Source organism: Tyto alba, unplaced genomic scaffold, assembly GCF_018691265.1.
Source record: "Tyto alba isolate M040663 unplaced genomic scaffold, T.alba_DEE_v4.0 Super-Scaffold_30, whole genome shotgun sequence".
Taxonomy (NCBI): domain Eukaryota; kingdom Metazoa; phylum Chordata; class Aves; order Strigiformes; family Tytonidae; genus Tyto; species Tyto alba.
In genome coordinates, this window is record NW_024881305.1 from 1,699,643 (window position 1) to 1,718,575 (window position 18,933).

General features: G+C 42.0%; 2 protein-coding genes across 5 annotated transcripts in view; both read right to left on the reverse strand.

Moving 5' to 3' along the window:
* CEPT1 (choline/ethanolamine phosphotransferase 1) overlaps positions 1–13,158 on the reverse strand; it is a 74,340-nt gene extending 61,182 nt beyond the window's left edge. The window contains exon 1 of the mRNA XM_033001957.2: positions 13,082–13,158. The gene's annotated coding sequence lies outside the window, so the exon portion shown is untranslated. The remainder of the gene's footprint in view (positions 1–13,081) is intronic.
* On the reverse strand, positions 923–13,310 carry LRIF1 (ligand dependent nuclear receptor interacting factor 1). Of its 4 annotated transcripts, none has more exons than XM_033001952.2 (4): positions 13,211–13,310; positions 5,556–7,068; positions 3,760–4,029; positions 923–2,445 (listed from the first exon to the last, which is right to left on the reverse strand). In XM_033001952.2, exons 1-4 carry the CDS (start codon positions 13,273–13,275, stop codon positions 1,978–1,980), a joined length of 2,316 nt encoding a protein of 771 aa, XP_032857843.2. In that variant the 5' UTR covers positions 13,276–13,310; the 3' UTR covers positions 923–1,977. The 4 variants fall into 4 exon arrangements, with proteins under 4 accessions (XP_032857843.2, XP_032857844.1, XP_032857842.1 ...); XM_033001953.2 differs by having other exon boundaries at positions 5,556–7,060; positions 13,211–13,233; XM_033001951.2 differs by lacking the exon at positions 13,211–13,310 and adding an exon at positions 13,082–13,196.
* Positions 13,311–18,933: the final 5,623 nt, after the last annotated feature.

Consider the following 18,933-nt stretch of genomic DNA (forward strand, 5'->3'; position numbering starts at 1 on the left):
CTTCCTGGAACAAGCACAGGTGAGATTGTGAACAGAATCTTCCTCACTGGTATCACTGACTGCTCGAAACAGTGATCTCCCATAGATTAGCCTCTTTGCTTTGCACATTTACCAATAAAGGACACACATCTGCGCACACTTGCTCCATTTGCAACTCCACCTGTCAGGCTACAGGATGCAGGTCACTGGTCCAACCAACACAGTCCTTTCCTCAGGTGCTCAGCTGTCTTGCTCCTAGCACTGTGCTACCTGGGTTGCATGATAACATAGGTTGTGAGGCCCAATTCACTCACATCATCCTCTCCACTGTGCATCAGCACCTCATTAGGTATCTGGTTCCCTAAACTATGGGATTTCTGCCCCAAAACACTCATTCTAAACACAGTGAACCCATGGATGCCCATGATAGTATCACCCTTACTTGCTTGCTCTATCACAGGCACTTGCCTTTTATACAGTAATCTCAATCATTAAAAGTTTAGGTCCATTATATACCTTCCTTCTTCACCCACTACTGCATGTTTGGTGTACCATCTTCTCCTACACTTGGTCCATCTCAAGCTCTTCAGAGCAGGGACCATCTTTTTCTTCCCTTGTAAAAGGCTGTCCTACCTCTCTAATCCACTTGAATTTTTCATACTGTCAAGATGCATATTAATAAGGAACACAGGGCTGATAAAGTCTACTAGGCACTCCAGAGATGGATCTCCAAAGCAATATCCTTCACCAAAACCCTACACATACACCAGGTGCCCATGAAATAGAGAAAAACCTTGCAAATGAAGATTTGATTAAAATACAGAAAATAAGAAGACTAGCAAATAGTCTCCCACGAACAGAAATCAGTAATGGAGTTCTGCAGGGATCAGTGATGTTGAATATAACCATAAATGGACAAGAAAAAAACAATGAAAAAATCTGCTGGCAAAACAGTTCTTCATGGCAGTGACAATAAAGACTGAAGAACTGCAGAAGGGTCTTACAAAATTCAATAACGTGGACAACAAAGGGTAGTGAAAGGCATCCAATACAACACATGACAAAATATGCTGGTAAAATACACTACAAAGATCTATTAAAATTACGATAGCAAAGTCTGAATGTGCATTCTCTTCTACAATGCAAAACTAAGGCAGCATCAAATGAAGGTAGCAAGAGACACGTTCAAATAACAATTGAACAATTCAATGGAAAAGATACTCATCTTATTAAAGATACCACCCCTTGATAAAGAAATATGCCTTTTTTGCTTCAACAAGTTATTATTCAACATAATTCTGTTAAAAAAAAAAAAAATACACCTTCCCACCTGAAAAACAACCTCACAGCCAAACTTCAACATTGAATATCTGGCAAAGGCCTTATAAAGGCTTACAGGAATAACAGTAAGAGACACGTATCTAGATAACTGTCAGCAGGGGTTTCTACTGCTTCAGTCTTCATATCTGTAGGAGGTTTTGTACAAACACCTGCAATATTACTGCCTAAAGTCTAATTCCCAGCTCACTTAAGTAGCATTTATTAAACACTGATCATTGACCTTTTATGACAATTGACAGTTCTCAGGAATTCACAAAAGTTGTCATGCACATTAGGAAAACAAAAAAAAAATCTACAATTGGGGTTCGCAATTTGCATTCAGTTTCTAAGAGATAGGCCATGGAATTCCAAAGTGGGAAAGTTTATTTGCTAGGACTAATACAGAAACCCCTCAATTCAAAATATAGAGAATAAACTAATAAAAATGCCTATCTTCATTCTTTGATACATAATGTCCCAGAAGCAGAATTTGATGGTCCAAGTGTTTTATTTCTGGTACTTAACGAGAAACCTATACTGTTCTAAATACACACATACTGTAAATGTCATTAAGATCTTCCATCTACCAGAAATATTCATGTTCATTTAAACAAGGAATTTCTTCTTGAATTCACTGAAATGAAGATGAATATGGTCCAGAACACCAGATTCAGTATTTTAGCTTTGCTGCATTTTTCTACGCATCTCTTCAAGTGCTGCTTCTCGTTCTCTTAAGAGTTGTTTAAGTCGTTTTATTTTTTCATCCCGTATTGTTTCATCCAAGTCTGGGGGAGTCAAAAGAAAAGTATCATTTCTGAAAGAACCTTCAAGGACTGAAGTATCCTCTTCACAGGACACTAAAACTGGAATAGTTGAGTCTATAATGTCACTATACTGAGAGTATGGGTCTTGCTGAGAGTCCCTCCCCAGAGATGATATAACGAAGTCTGTGGAAATACTTTGCTGTGATAAGGCTGGTGGAGGTGAAACACTTCTGTTAAGTACACTGGAACTGCAGCTGGTATTTTCTGAATGTGGACTTGTGGTTGACTTGACTGAAGTTTTCCTTCTCTTTCCACTACTTGACAATGGTGAGGATTTTACTTTCCTTTTCTTAGTCAAATCCTCTTCCAGATCCACAATTATCTGTACAGTCAAATACAAAATATACTTCTGTTAAATCGAGCATCATTCTACATTATAACATCACAGCTCACTAAGTACAAATTATAAGTTATTAGTTGCAGGCTACTTAGAATTACTTCATGGAAGATGTTTCTTTCAGCAATTTGAGAAAACATACCTCTGTATTCAATATTTTTCTAGCAAATATTCTCAGTTAACAATTCCAGAACACTGAATTTCTCCCTTAGTCAAGAGTGCACTTCTGCCTTTCCTGTGCACACCTAGCATCTCCTGTTGCTGCTTAAGTTCTTTAACTGTAGTGCAAGACAAAAACTTTCGAATTTGACAGAAAAATTCAAAACACAGAATTCTTTACACTTACATTTCCAAAATGCTCAGACATTAGCAATAATGTCCATTACAAGACTGCATTTCTCCCAGCTGTTTTGTTATTTACATGTTAATGTACTTTACTAAGAGCAGCCAATAGATCTGCTAAAAGCAGGGCTCTGAACACAGAATTATTGAAACTTGAGAAAGCTTTTGACTGGGTGGAGTAGAATCATACAAAAGAAAATTTAGAACACTGTGGCTGAACAGAACTACTTTGGATAGATAAAATCATTTTAATGCATAAAGATGGAAGTCCTTACATCAGGGGACGCTTTGCAGAAGCACCCAAGCAAGTTCATAGCCAATGACAAAGGAGTAAGTTTATATAGACATTTGTAACTAAAGATTGGACATGTACATGGGTATATTTCTTTTAACAAAACCACACGTGACTACGTGGATATCTTTCTTTGGAAGTCAGCCAAACCTAGTCATGCAAGGGACTGAAGTACCTTGAAATAATGGCACTCGACTGATTTCAAACTCAAAGGGTAAAGGCTCACAAGAAATTATTCTTCTATTATTCTGCTTATATCCATTGCACTACTGGATAAATGTAACTGTTTGCAGAAGGCTAAATATAAATCAGGATACAGAGGCATGGTTTCTATTCTAATAAAGATTATCCCTTTGACTGTTCAGCCACTAGAGGGTCAAGTCTTCTTCAAAGCATTTGTTCTTCAAATTTCTTCCAGTGGAACCCAGAAAAGAGGATAAAAATTCTTAAATGGTACTCAGGTTGTACTGATATCACACAACTCTGCTGCGGTACACAAATAAGTTCTGGGAATAATTCTCACAGGGACCATAACAGGCCATAACTGACCCTGATGAATCCAGAGACGGGAGGGTCCAAATAAACACACAGCTCTGTACTGACTATACGTATGATGCTCTCTGAATGTGTTGTAGTACGTATTTTAGCACTGAAAAAATTGATACCTTTTCTTCTTTAACACATTCCTCATGTTGATTTGTTATTTCCACATCCAACAGTAATGAATCATTTTTCCTTTTCAAGCTGTTACCGGAACAAACCCTTTCTTCTGGTTTCTTATACGAGGTCTTCAATGGTATTCTCTTCAGGTAAACTCTCTCCTCCTTAGAGAGACCAAATTTTTTCCTTAATTCCAAGTATTGTTTCCAATGTGGCTTCTCTTGGTGTTTGATTTGAATAACCTTTCCTGGTGAATCCATTTTTTCACATTGGATCTGAAATACAGAATCAGTGAGGGCACCATCAATCACACTCTCTCTCCATACATATAAACTAAAAAATAGTTATGACAGGTGAACATTTGTTTTGTCTGCCATTCTCCAAGACTTACAGTTAACACAGGTAGCCCGATTTTGAGAAATTATATACATATTATCATAGGTCTAACACTCTTGTTATTTAAAACCCCAAGTACGTTGTGGAACATCCAGAAAATGCGCAATCCAACTAGTAAACCACAGAAGTAAAAGAAGCAACAAGGGAATCGCCTATTCTAAAACTTCAAAGTAACAACAGAAGATGATGGAAGATCAGACAGTGCCTTTACAGTGTCGCTTTCAGAGTGCTGAATGCATTTCATATTTGCATTGTGGTTGATAATACTAACAAAGCACTGTTAACCATCTCTCATCTCTAACCTCATTGTAACCTGAGCTGTTTCTGATCTTCAAGTTCAATCTCGCATCAGCATGTCTGGCAATCCACAGGCTTGCAAATTTATGGACTAAAAGCAGCAAACATTTGATATGTTATTTTTCACAGAGGTTAAAGCAAATGACAATGCTAACAACATTTGGCATCCAACAGCACTGAAAGAAAAAAAAATATTTTAACCACTTTTCCTGTGAGGAACAATCCAAAAAAGAGGCCCTACAGTCTGTTGCAATGATTCAATGCCTAAAATTTGCACAAATATGCTTGGCTGACATTTCTCTTCTGCCTGGTCAACACAAGCAAGCATAAACTAGTTTCAGAATGATTTTTTTCATCTGGAGGCAAATTCATTCTGGCCTCCTGAGCAACTGAAAACTTGACCTATGATCCTTCATGGGTAGAGTTTGTGGGATTTGAGGCTAAGGATTTCTAACATATTTTCAATGTTATGATCTTAAAAGAATATGTAGGTCCAGCCTGAAGGGGGACAGCCATTAGAGATCTCACACGTTTCTTCTACCTGACATGAAACTATGAGTCAAAGGAGGTGGATCCCTCCTCATCACGGCATGAAAGGAAGGAAATGCAGCTCCTGCCTTTGGCGGTCTGAGCTAGCGGAGACTGGAGCTGACAGTGCAACACCAGAGTTTGTCTCTGGATGACAAATCCTGCTCTTCCACCTCGTTTTCCTCTTGTACGCTTACAACCTTCTCTATCTTACATCACACCTACAACAGTCAACGACTGTGCTGTTAGAATTAGAAAGCAGATAGCTCCCAGAGCACAATGAACAACTTTCCCATAGATTCAGTTTTTACCAACCATTTATCTTCTGAGAAAATAAAAGTAATCTTTTCCCTGTCCCTTTCTTTTCTTTATGCATTTTCTCATTTGCATAGTGCAATCTTATTGGCAAAAAAAAAAAAAAAAAATTGAATAGAACAACGCTTCAGGCCAGCGTTTCCAGTGACAGGGTACCTAGTTACAAAAATCTGTGAACTTACTAATAGCCATTTTATTCAAATAGAACCAGGACCATATAACAATTTAGGAGAGACTGAAATGGGCATGTTTACTGCAGAGTTACCTTTTGCCAGTCTTCACTGAAAGCACACTCTTGCTTAGACTGAGGTAAAACAGCACTTGCTGCTTTGGGGGAATGAATCTTTTCGTTGCCATTCTGGCATACGTTTTCCTGTGTCCCTACTGCTGTAACAAGGGTCATTCCACTTGAAATGCTCTCGGTGAAGGGCAAACTCTTTCTCTGGTTTACACTGGAATTCTGCTGATGAGCACTTGGTGTCACCAGACTTGTGGGTGCAGATTTTAAGTCATTTCTTAAACCAGTTGGTGAAGAATTTTTGGGGTTTGTACATGGTTTTGGATCTTTTTGAGACAACACCATTCCTTTGTTTTTTGACAATACCAGATTCACGACTTTACTAGTTATTTTATTGACTGCAGTAGAATCAATTAGCTTGGATGTCTCCTTTTTAAGTGAAGCATCAGAAGAGGAAGATGCTTGCTTGTCAACTTGGGCTGACAGAACGTCAGAGCCTCTTTTGGTCAACAAATAGACTTTCCCATTGTACATGACCAGAGCATTATCTTTAATGGGTGTGAATTTTGTCTGGCTTCCACCAGGACCACTAGAACAGAGTGGCAGAATATTTGCAGAGTTAACTTCTACATTCTTCGTGTCTGACAAAGTTTTCAAGATCTTGGAAGCCGTATTATTTGATGACTTTACAGGAATAAGGCAAGGTGCTGATGACTGTGGGCTTTCTTGCACAATCCATTTCATTGGAGTTTGCTGGCACTGCTGACCATCAGCTGTTACTGTCTCAGAAGAACTATTTCCCTTTTGTGTAGCTGTCATTATTAATGTTTTTGAAACTTCTGGGGTAGGTTTTGGGCAAATGGCTTGTAAACGCTTGGGAAGTACTGTTTTCACTGTGTTCACTGGTGACACGTAAATAACAGTCGGTACTTTTGTACTGTCAGATCCTCCAGACACATTTGTTGCTGCAGCTGCAAGTATTTTTTGCTGTATTGCAGGTGGTAAAAAAGAAGCTGGGACAGATTTCACTTCTGCATCAGCTGGTATCTGGAGGTGGTGGTCAGAGGGCAGTACTGAAGACTTCACAGTAACTGGAAGACTTTTTGTGTTTACCAACATGTATGCAGTGTTACTCTGGTTAGATGAACTTGTTACAGCAACGTTCTGCAAAGACAGTCTATCAACTGAAACACAACTGCTCTGAATGCTAGCAGCTGATTTTTGAATTAAGCTTTCTTTTTCAGAACCTGTCCTAGCACTTTCCTGTTTGTCTAATGTCCTTGTAAGAATAATCTTTCCTGGACTGGGAGACTGAAACACAGGTATTTTAACAGATGAAGGTGCAGTAGTATTGGCAAGCTGTGTCTTAAAAGTAAGATGGACTGGACTAGAAATATTCGCTTTAGAATTATTTGGCATGGCTGAAGACTGAACTATTGGCACAAAGCTTCCCGAAGATTTAGAAATTGGAAGTAATTTCAGAAGGTTTTTTCCATCTGGTCCCGTCGTCTGAACTACTCGGTACATACAGCCTGCAATGCTTAACAAAACAAAGAAAAGAGAAAAGAAAAAGAAAAACGAAAGATAGTGTAAGTGAACACAGCATAGATATTTTAATTAATGTGCATCAGTGATTTGTATACCCAGCACTGCTACATCTTAGGAGCAGATTACTGAAAAATGCCAGATCTAATCTTCAGGAACTTCACTGGCAAAAATCATACTTATCTACTTAACTGTACATTTTTGGTTAGCATTTCAGAATACCAGACTATCTGAAAATAATGTCCAACTTTTACATCAGGAGTAGGAAGAAATGGCATCCTTTTCAGATAAAAATAAGTTAAAAGACCCAAGAAAACACCTTACATTATCCTCCTCTTCTACTTACAGAGCCTTTCACTCTGAAAAAGAAAAGTGTTATGTCCAGATTTCATAGAGAAACCATGGGTTTTTTTGCTTTCCCATCTCCCTGTTACTATTAATATCCCTACTTGGTGCTATAAAGTATGAATTTCAGAAAAGCTTCAGGACAATACAGGCAGATTAGTTGCATTGCAAGATGGAAGAAGAAATTACTGCAAACACATACATACAAAAAAGAAATTAAGATCTACATTTTCTTTGTGGAATAAGATGTAGGGTGACCAACTCATATGCTTGCATCTCACCTGCCTGCTCATTCTTTAGGCAGATTTAGATTACAAAGGTGGTCATCTTCAAAGAGATGGAAAAAAAAAAAAAAAAACACAAACAACCCTCAAATACTACCAAGGTACATACATTTATGAGAACTGAAGTCTAAGTCTAAGAAGGAAAAGACTTCAAAAATGAGGAGGAACACATGGAAACAGCACTAGTAAAATCTGAAGAGTAAATACAGATTTTCTGCAGGTGAAGATAAGAACTCAAAACAGCAAACAGACAGATAGAACTTTGTCAAACCAAAAGTTATCTGTGTCTGCTTAAAATGAAAAGATTTTTCAAGTCCACTGCAAGTCAGAGAATCTTTCCCTCTTCAAGTGAGTTTGCTCAAATGCAGGCATCTTCCCCAAAGAACTCTTGGACTCTCGGAAGAACAATCTAATGCCCAAAGCACTGCAGAAGCAACATGGCATGTTGAGACATATGATCAAAACAGAGTTCCCCTCACTAGTAGAAACCAAATGAACTGGAAGTAGGTTTCACGGTCTTGACATCAGATCCAGAACGATTAAAAGGCAAAGCTTCCAACTCCACTTTCAGTCACCAAGAGCATTCAAGCTCTGTCCCATTGACTTTCTACATCAATAAATGCACTGAGAACATGGACGTGAGAGTATTTCCCAGTCCAGAAGACATCAGTATAGTGTTCTATTTACTGTCAAGTAGTTTTGAAACACTGGCATTTTTTCTGGCAGTGAAGCATTACAGTTTGGGCTTCCAACTCATCTTGGAACAGAGCGACTAGGAGGTATCATTCATGCGTCCCACCATTGTATGTGCTCAAGAAGTCGATCAAGACATTGCCTTTTCCCATCAAATAAGAAGTCACAAGGATGCTCTTCATTCCCAGAGTTGGACAGCTCCTGCTACAGTAAGAGGGGTCACATTCCCCTTCGTGGTCAACATAAACAACCATGCTATTGTCTGTCTAAAACAAAGGCTTTAGACACTCAGCGCTTTCTTCGCTGTAACCTTAGAGTTAACTCCCACATCCAATATTTCGGTACAATGCCTCATTTCTAGGCATACTGTGTGAAAAAGCAGACATTTATGTGATTTATCAGTGCAGCAGGCAGTACATTCTGCAATACTTTTATTTTAAAAAGTAACATACTGAAAATTAAAACATAGGCAATATACCACATGGTTCCTAGTGGCTGCTGCCATCAGAGGTTTTAGTAGTAAAATGGAGTGGAATGTTCTGGAATCAGAAATGATAGGTGAGAAGAAGTAGCACTGAAGGGTAAAGATCTTATAGAAATATTTTAGCTTAAACAAAGAGCAACTAGAAATATTCATATGTTTGAACTTTAATTAAAGCAGAAAAGACTCGCTTTTGGGGCCACTTTAAACCTCACAGCACTACTGATAATGCAGAATTAGGAAGACCGGCACTGAGCTCCTGGGCAGTTTTTTGCATCTGTACTATTATATGCTTTGAATCTCAGAATGCTTAATAACCCTTGATCTACAGCCTCAACTTTTCTTCTCTTCTATAAGTAAGAATTAATATTCTGAAGGCAAATTCAGAAGGAAACCTTCAGCAAGCTCCACAGACACAGAACTGCTGAACCACTGCTGTTTTTACAGAGCAAACAGGCACTTACCACCACTCAAACTACCTAGCACTGTTCATGGGCATTAAATGGCAGAAGAAACCTCTGAAGAGGCACGTTCCTCCTCCTGTCAAAGCAAGGGGATACCTCTAACTTTTCAGCAAGAGGAGAGGAAGTAGATCAGAGCCAGAGGAAGCAAGAAAAAAAGAGAGATCATGAGATGAGATAGAGGATGTATTTGCATGAGTATTTTCTTCAGTAGGAATGCTGATTTCCACTCTTCTCATTTCCACCTTGAGTCACTGTTCACCTCCCTTTCGATGGACTTCAAAAAACCCTGGTTTTGACACTGTGCTACAGACAGAGTCTTTTAAGTAGGCTGAGGAAGAAGCCTCCTTCCAGTTTGTCTGAACTCCATATCATTTTGTTTTTCATGATTATAGAAGACAACCGCAGCTTTTTAGCTTCACACTCTGTGCAAAAAGAGCAAGAAACCCCCAAACTAGAGTTTTCTGTAAAATAACATTTTTTTACTTGAAACAAATAGCAGGTACCTATAGGATTACAGACTTACAAAAGCTAAAATATAGACAAGAAAAAAGGAAAGGAAATATTCAGACAAGATATTGAGAAGTTGTATTCACAGATATTTACTCAAATATCTATGAAAGAGGAAGGAAAGATCACAGAATAGTTTGGGTCGGAAGGGACCTTAAAGCTCATGTATTTCCAATTCCTCTGAGATAAGCACGGACATCTTCAACTAGGTGAGGCTGCTCAGAGCCCTGTCCAACCTGACCGTGAATGTTTCCAGGGAGAGGGTTTCTACCACCCCTCTAGGCAACCTGTGCCAGTGTCTCACCACCCTCATTGTAAAAGATTTCTTCCATACATCTAGTCTGAATCTCCACCCTTTTAGATTAAAACCCTCACCCCTGGTCCTATTGCTACAGGCCCTGCTAAAGAGTTTGTCCCTGTCTTAAGCTCCCTTTAAGCACCAGAAGACCATGAGAAGGTCTCCCCCAAATCTTCTCTTCTCCAGGCTGAATAATCCAACTCCCTCAGCCTATCCTCACAGGAGAGGTGCTTCAGCTCTCTGATCATTTTTGTGACCCTCTTCTGGACCCACTCCAACAGGCCCATGTCTTCTCTGTGCTGAGGGCTCCAGAGCTGACCACAGTACTCCAGGTAGAGATGTCATTGTCAAAGTTCTTAGACGCTTTTGTTATTTCAGATATAAGTTGAAAATGCTTCATCATATATATCTCACATCACTAAAAACTTTTCCAAGTGATTCAAAGAAATAACCAGAACTAACATTTCATGTTACCAATGTAAAATAAAGCATTTCCCGCTTTTCATACATTCTTGAGTGATGAAGAGGAGAGTTAGAAGCTACTTTAATTCACTCTGCAAACCACTGTTCTTTGAAGAATATGTTTTAAGAATCCCTTAAGCAGAGTGAAAAAACCTTTCCATCAGTATCCCCCTTTAAGAATATAAATTAATTTAGTTTAAGAACAGGCAAATTTATTTTCCTAAAAAAAAAAAAATAATTGAAAGTCTGTAAATCATGCCAAGCTGTAATTGGGGATTTTTCTCATAATTACTGATGTGGAGTCTTCTTTCTCCTCTTCATCCTCCTTCACTTCCCTACCCCATAAATATAAACCTTCTCAGACCTCATATATGAACACTTAGAAATTCTTCTGTTGTTATGTTTAGCATGGCCCAAGGCCTGAATACAAGGCAGATACCTGAATAGAAAATGAGGAAAACAAGCTCATGGAATTAAAAAAAAAAAGTGGTGGACTGGTAATCTTACCTAATGTCACCACAGAAACTATCAAATTCAGGTAGTCGGCTTTCTTTTGAAAAAAAAAAAAATAATTCTGTGACATTCACAGAGGGAACTGTCAACTAGATAACATTTTTCTTGACTAAAAATGGTCATTATCTCTTTAGGTAAATAGCATGCATGGCAATATTGAAAGCTTCCTAGTCAACAATGGAAATGGCATTAACCAAGCTATGAAAGCAGAGAAAAGAAACAGGAACACTTATTTATTTATTTCTATCAAGCTATAAAAATAAGAAGAATCAACTGCATTTCCCTCAGTTGAAACAGAATTCCTGTTTTCTTCACTTATATGATCAGGCACACCAATTTTATTGTCTAAAGTTCTCATGCCATATTGTTTATTACCCCTACTAAGTAGCAAGCTCAACTAACAAAATACTGAGTATGTAGAAATTGATACTTTGTCCCTCATTTTTGCATTAACAAAAATACCCTCAGATACTTTCAGTAAATAAAACCATTTACCAAATCTACTGCAACCACCAGGGCATCCCAACACGTTACTGCAACAGAAATCATGATCATACCATCTAAAAAATGTATCAGTGGAGACAAAAAAAGACAGAAGGACTTGCTAAAACTTCAATTGTACTTCAAAGTTGTCAGAAGAAACATTCCCTTTCAGCAGAAGCAAGCTACTTTTCAGTCTGCCTTCACTCCCAGCTATTACTTTAAAGACAACTTTCATCTTCTATGAATATGAATAGATCAAGACTTCAGAGAACCAATTTCATTTATTTTAATGGTTTAAGTTGAATCCAGGAAGCAGCAAAATCATGTATATTATAAATCAGAAGCACACATGTAGAGACAAAGCAAAATTAATTGACTTAGAGCCATATCACATCCATGTATTAGCTGAATATCGTAACAAAATATTTTTTGTTATTATTAACTGAAAGAAATCTGAAGATTTATGTTGAGTTTGCATACAAAGCTAGGAATCCTGTCCAGAACTTAGATTCAAGTCACTGCTAATGGCTTGGGTTTTTAACATAATCCAGAAGCTTTCAACAGTGGCAGAAGACACATTTTCCGTTTGACAATAGTTTTGTATAGAAACACTTTCACCCACTGCAGAATATTCCTTGGAGTACAGATAATTATTCCAGGATGTGCTAACTGCCAGGAAATCATCCCCGTGGTTTATTATAAACCACAGCTCTACCAATCAACAACCAGGTCCTCCTTCAGCCATAAAATCTTTTGCAGAACCACCAAGAAAATCAACAGCACCCAAGCTACATCCCACAGCCGCTGCAACCCTGTGGCTCGGACAAGCTAACCCAAAGCTCTTCACCAAATAGATGCAGCAATCTGAGAACTCCAGAGGGACGAGCAAAATGCAGCACGAGCCAAACCACGGACTCAAGCAGTTGGCCCCTGCCAAGCTCCTGATGGTTTAAAGCAGGAGCGTGAACAGAGAGTCTTAGGCAGCGTAGAAAATGTCTTTGGCATGATTAGAGTCAGCACCATCCGGCTCGCACTAGGATGTTTATATCATAGTTGACTCCGCAGGTTGGTGCGAAGCCATTCTACCACTGTAAAAGGCTTAGTCGCTGGATCTAACCTCCCTCGTCGTTCTCCCACTTTCCCGGCTGCCTCTGGTACCTCACGCAAACACAAACCCCCCCGAACCGCAACGGAGCGAGCAGCGTTGCACGGGGCAAGCGCGTGCTGGGGCGGAGGTGCGAAGGCGGGAGGAGCAGCGGTGGGCGCACACACACACACACACACACACACCCCTCCACCGCCTGTCCTTCCCCTGCCGTTCCCCACCGGGCAGGGCGAGGCTCCCCCCAGCCGACACCCCCACACCGGCAGCTGGCGGGGCCGGGCCCCTCCCGCGCCGCCGCTTCGCTCCCCGCTGGGCCCCGAGGTGCACGGCGGGGCCCCGCCGAGGGCGGGAAGAAGGGGCGGCAGGACCGTACCTGGCGGGTCTCTCCCTGCTCGGCCGCGCCGGGCGCTCCCGAGCTGTCCTGGAGAACAGCGGTACCGGGCCGGCGGCCCGCCTACCTCAGCCCGACGCCGGGAGGGGCCGCCCGGGGCCCGGTACTCACAACTGCGCGGCGCTGCCCGGCCGCTCCTCTCGGCTCCGCGGGGCCCCCAGCGGGCGGCTGGACATGGCGCGGCGGCGGGAGGGCCCGGGCGGCGGCCGCCACCGGGGGCGCGAGCGCGGCACCCGCGGCAGCAACGGGCCGCGGCGGGCGGGGCGCGGCAGCGGCGTCACTTCCGCCTGCACCGCACCCCCTCTCCAATCGGCGGGTACTTCCGCTCCCGCCACTTCCGGGAGAGGCAGGAAGTGGGACAGTGGCGCCGCCGGGCGGCCGCAGGGGGAGCGGCGGGCGGCAGCGGCACTTCCGGCGGTGCCGGAAGTGGGCGGGAGCGGTGAAGGAGCTGTTCCTCCGCGGGCGGGTTTGGGGCTGGAAATGGCGGGTTTAGCTGGCGGCGACGGTCCCGAGGGGCAGCCCGGCCTCCCCCCCGCCGCCACCCTGTGGGGATGGACGGGGCTGAGCCTCTAGGCCAGGGGCAGGGTGCTGGGTGAGGCAGCGCTGGGCCCATCCCCACACAGACCTCGGCCTCCGCACCCGCCCACGGACATTCGGCCAAAGCCCCACTCAGTCCCCGCGCCCGGGACTGGATGTCGCCTCACATGGCCCATCCTCAACCCACCTTGCTCTCCTCGGCGCCCTGCAATGCACATGAGCGCTGCCCGGATCACTGTTGCCCGCAGTGTTACCCCAAAAGAAGGGTTCTTTCACCCACTGTACAAGCCAAAACACACAGGGTCAAGGTATTTCTTTTATTTCATGGCTGCACAGAGAAGGGGGCTAGGTGGTAATGCTACAAAGCTAGCACACCACACAAAGGAACTACAGCCTATTTATCTTGTTACATGATTAGTAAAAACTTACCTACATTTACACTCATTGGTCCGTAGTCACCATTCTATCTGCTGTTGGTTAGTTATATTTAAATTAGCCTCACTTGCTATGTAAATTAGCCCACGTGGTCCTTACAGGCATGGGGACAACTCTGGTCTTGAACTGAGTCCATGGTCACAACCCAGCCCTGACGCCCTTACCTTTCCCCGAGTTTTTGCTTCTTGAGCAATCATCCAGCTGCTGGCGCCTTCTGGGGCACAATGTTCCCCTCTTATCAATCTTTGAGCTTCTCTTCAAGGGCATAGTCGTTAGCAAGCCCTGCATTGTTTATACGAAGTATCAGGCTTACACAATAGAGCCAGTGTTTAGTGATCCTCCTTAGAAGATTTAGATGCAGTATATCTAATTCTATCTTGAGTAGTGTCACTATAAGCATTAACCCAAACATGGTTTTACTCAGTTTACATTTTACCCCTTCAAAACTTGCATAAATCTCATCTTCAGATAAGCTTCACCCCTATCATTATGAATCAGTACATATTGCCCCATAACTTTTTTCATTATTATGCTTTTGACACATCTAAAGAGAATGCCAATAATTACAACTGTTATTACAATGTAAATTATACCTCGTGGTAAGCTTTGCAACTATCCAGTTAGGGAGAATTAAAATCTATGCAGCATTTTATTCAGCCATTCTATTTCCCTCGTGGCCTTGTGATGACAGCTTGATTTTTCTACCTGTTTTATTTCATCCAACTGCTCATCTAAATTATCAGTAACATTGGGAATATGAATGCAGCAATCTTTGTAATTTAAATTTAAATATCCACAGACACCATGCTCATGTAATAGCACTACGTCTAATACCAACGTATTCTGTAAAGTCATTTTAGATGTGGCTTGCAGTTGAAGGTTTAAATCTTGTGATCCTGTCCTTGTTTCACTGGCTAGTATTTCTGATTGTTCTGACAAATTATATAGCCACATTCAGTTTTGAAATGAGGTGATTTGGGTGCTAAAAATTGCCTCCAGGATCCATCTCACTTTTGTTCCAGTAGAAGGATGTTTCCAGGGGTCTGTTTTGTCTCTTTTCAATTTTCCCCATGAAACATAATGGTTTCTTCTTCCATAGGGGGAATAAGGTCAACATACCTAATGTGTGTTGTCACATTTTTCTTCCTAGAGGGAATTGGTTATCCATGTTCCATCACTATATACTGTATGGCACATGGAAGGAACTGTTCCTCTCTTGCAATCAGTAGAGTCATTCTGGATCATAGTACCAGTCCAGGTATCATTTATATAGGTAGAATAATTTCTACAGAGACACCCTAACCATAAAACTCTATCAACTGGACCCAATCTTTGGATTCTGTAATCAACCGTGGAACAGTTAAAAACCTGTGTGCAGTTCCATCAATGATGCTGGAATTCTTTTCTTGCCTTCATTTCCTTTCTCCACACCATTCAATGCACCATGGGGTGCTTTGCATATAATACCATTTGCCCTCTTCAGGTCCTGACCACATGCTAGGAAAATCCATTCCTCATGGAAAGTGATCACAGTGTTCAGGACCTTTTAAATTTGACCCCTGTAAAGTATTTAACTCTTCTATGGAGGGATCGTTATATGTCATGGTTTATGCCTGGTCGGCAGCCAAACACCACGCAGCCACTCTCTCCCCCTTCCAGCAATGGGAAGGGACTGATGAGCCAGTCTTGGGGTTCGAGATAGGACCGGGAGGGGAAAATCACCCTTTATGGTCACAAGCAAAAGGCAGACTCCTTAGGAGAAGAAAAAAAAGAACATACGTTTATTACAGACACTAACAACACTTAACAGAGTAGGACAGTGAGAAGCATTGCCACATCTTGAGAACACCTTCCCCCCACCCCTCCCTTCTTCCCAGGATCAGCTCTGCTCCTGTTACCTCTACCTCCTCCCCCAGCGGCGCAGGAGCAGGGAATGGGAGGTGCAGTCAGTGCTGCCGCTTCTTCCATCTTCGGTGGGGGGAGCTTCTGGAACTTGTTCCCCCTGCTCCATCATGGTCCCCCTCTCACAGGAGACAGTCCTCCACAAACCCTCTCTGACATGAATCCCTCCCACGGGCTGCAGCATTCCCCACACTGCTCCATTGTGGGACACCATCTTTCTCCAACTGGATTCCCTCCCACGGCTGCAGCCCTTCCCGAGCTGCTCCGGCGTGGGACACCCCCGCATGCTGCAATCCTCCCAGCGCTGAACTACAACAGCAGGGGCTACCCTTTCCCACAAGACCCCGGCCTTCTTCGGGCACAGCACCCTGATCAACCAGGTGAAAAACACAAGCCATAAATCAGTGTCTGCTCCACCATCGATTTCATGGGTGGCAGGGGGGAGGCTGCCCTACCATCTCCCCACAGGATACAGGGGGGTCTCTGCTCTGGCACACCTCCCCCTCCTTCCTTCCTCCGTTTCTCCACTGACCTTGGTGTTCACGCAGCTGCCTCAACTCCTCCTCACAAGTCCGACTGCCCGTCACCACGTCCCTTCTTAAATACGTTATCGCAGAGGCGCAGCTGATTGGCTCGGTTTTGTTGCAGAGGTGGAGCTGACTTGGAACTGGGGGAGCTTCGAGAAGCTTCTCTCAGGGGGCCACTCCTATAGCCCCCTCCCCTGCTACCAAAAAACCCCACCGCTCACTCAAGCCCAGGACATTATACCAAGTCTGCATGTTTGGTGGCTGGTGAGATGAGAGTTTATCTTGTGGGTAAAGATCTTTATATTCCATATCATTTACGTGCCAACATAAATTGTTTGTGGTATTACTGAGGACACTACTCCAACTTCCTAAGCCAAATACTTTCTCTGGCTTTAAAACTAAGAATTCCTGTTCCATTACTTAGCATAGCTTCAAAAGTCTGATTTAGAATTAAAGTCAAGATTCTTCAGTCTGAGGGGCTTGCTGCAGATTTTGGCAACATCAGGCAGGCAGTTATACTGCTCATATTGTGGATTCTCCCAAAGGACTGTATAAGGTATAAAACTAAATTACTTTGACACATATACACATATATGCTCAGAGTGACTATCAAGTTTGCACCTCCCATTTTGGCTGCCACAACAATATCAAAATAAAGCAAAGCAAATAAGTGTCTTTAGGGAATCTGCACACCAGTTAATTTTTCTTTAGGAGTCTTAATTTTATGTCCTCCATAGGTTTGGAAATCCACTGTTCTTCTGAGGGATCCTTCTTGTCTCTGGTATAATGTACCCAGGAGTTAATTCTGTTGACTTTCACTTTTGTATAGGTGATTAAAAGCACAAGATATGGCCCTTTCCATGCCTCTTTCAATAGTTCATCTTTCCAGGTTCGAACATAGATGGTCTCCAGGCTGAAATTCATGTACTACGATATCTAGGCGTAGTGGTGCTTGCTCATTTAGGTACCTGTGCAAAATGACAATGTCCTAGAAAGAGATATCAAGTAAGTTTGTATAATTTTGTTTCCCACTATATGCATTTGTTCACCTTTTCCTGTAACATAACTGTCTGGGTTTGGTTTCCCATAAAGGGTCTTGAACAGGCTTGCTTTTACTTCTGGGAGTGATTCTGATTCTCATTAATGCTGCTGATAGTACTTCTGTCCATTTCATAACAAATTCTTGGCATAATTTAGCAATTTGTCATTTAAGGGTTTCATTCATTTTTTTTTTTCCACCTTCCTGCTTGACTGAGGTCTCCAAGGTGTATGCAATTCCCATTTAATTTGTAGAAACTTAGCAACCCCCTGAACTACTTCAGATATAAAGTGAGTCCCATTGTCTCAAGACATCCCTTCTGAGATGCCAAATCTCAGAATTACGTCTTTGAATAAGATTCTAATTACCTCTCTAGATTTGTTAGTACAGCACGGGAAAGCTTCTGGCCATCCTGAGAAAGTATCTACAAGTCCAGAGTCTGCACCATCCAGCCATTCCCAAGAACCCTTGTAGTTCTTTCTTAGGTCGGGGGGGGAGCTGTTTGAAGAACAGCTTCTTTTTGTTCTGCACACAATTCTCTTTTTTCCTGAGATATTTCAAATCCCAGGAAAGTCACTGAGCAATCTGGGCCTTTTTCTGGGAGACACGATATCCAGCTAGCCCCAGGATATTGAGCGGGTCAATTGTGGAAATTTTACATTCCTGTTCAGATCTGGTCCCCAAAAGTCTATCATCCACATATTGCAACAGTGCCATAGAGGGATTCTTGCCTTGCAATTCTTACAGTTCTTTGGCAAGTACATTTCTGAACAGGGTCAAGCTATTCTTAAATCCTTGAGGCAGCGCGGGCCAGCAGAGTTGTATTTTCCTCCCTGTCACAGGACTCTCTCACTCAAAGGTAAGTATCTTCTGGCTTTCTTCTTCCAAGAAGTCATCTTTCAGATCTAGCACGGTAAAATACACACTATCTTCAGATATGGTAGACAATAAAGTGTAGGGGTTAGATACCACAGGGTGGACATATACTGTAATTTTGTTAATTTCTCTCAAATCCTGTACCAATCTATATTCTTGAGTTCAAGGTTTCTTTGCCGGTAGGATAGGAGTGTTATATTTAGATTAATTAGCTGTTCTAACCCCACTCTAGCCTCTAATTTCGTTGGATACTGCTTTTTCCTTACAAGTTGTGATCCCGGTTTTAATTCCACCTTTACTGGAGTAGTGTTCCTTGCTCATTCAGGTTTCTCAGAGGCCCATGCTAAGAGTATTGCAGCATCCAAAATTTCTTCCAAGATTCTGGTACCTTCTTGCTCCTTTTTCAGTCAGTAGATACAATTGGGCTTTCCACACTGTCTCCTCAGGTACATGTAGCTGAATAGACTCGTCAGAAAACATTAGTTGTGCTTTCAATTTACATAAGTCAAGTCTCAGAA

Coding starts and splice junctions, on each gene's coding strand:
- LRIF1 (XM_033001952.2), bottom strand. CDS start 13,275: ATGTCCAGCCGCCCGCTGGGGGCCCCGCGGAGCCGAGAGGAGCGGCCG. Junction 4,030..5,555: donor TCAGTGAAGACTGGCAAAAG/GTAACTCTGCAG, acceptor TCTGTATTTCAG/ATCCAATGTGAAAAAATGGA. Junction 2,446..3,759: donor AATGTGTTAAAGAAGAAAAG/GTATCAATTTTT, acceptor TTGACTGTACAG/ATAATTGTGGATCTGGAAGA.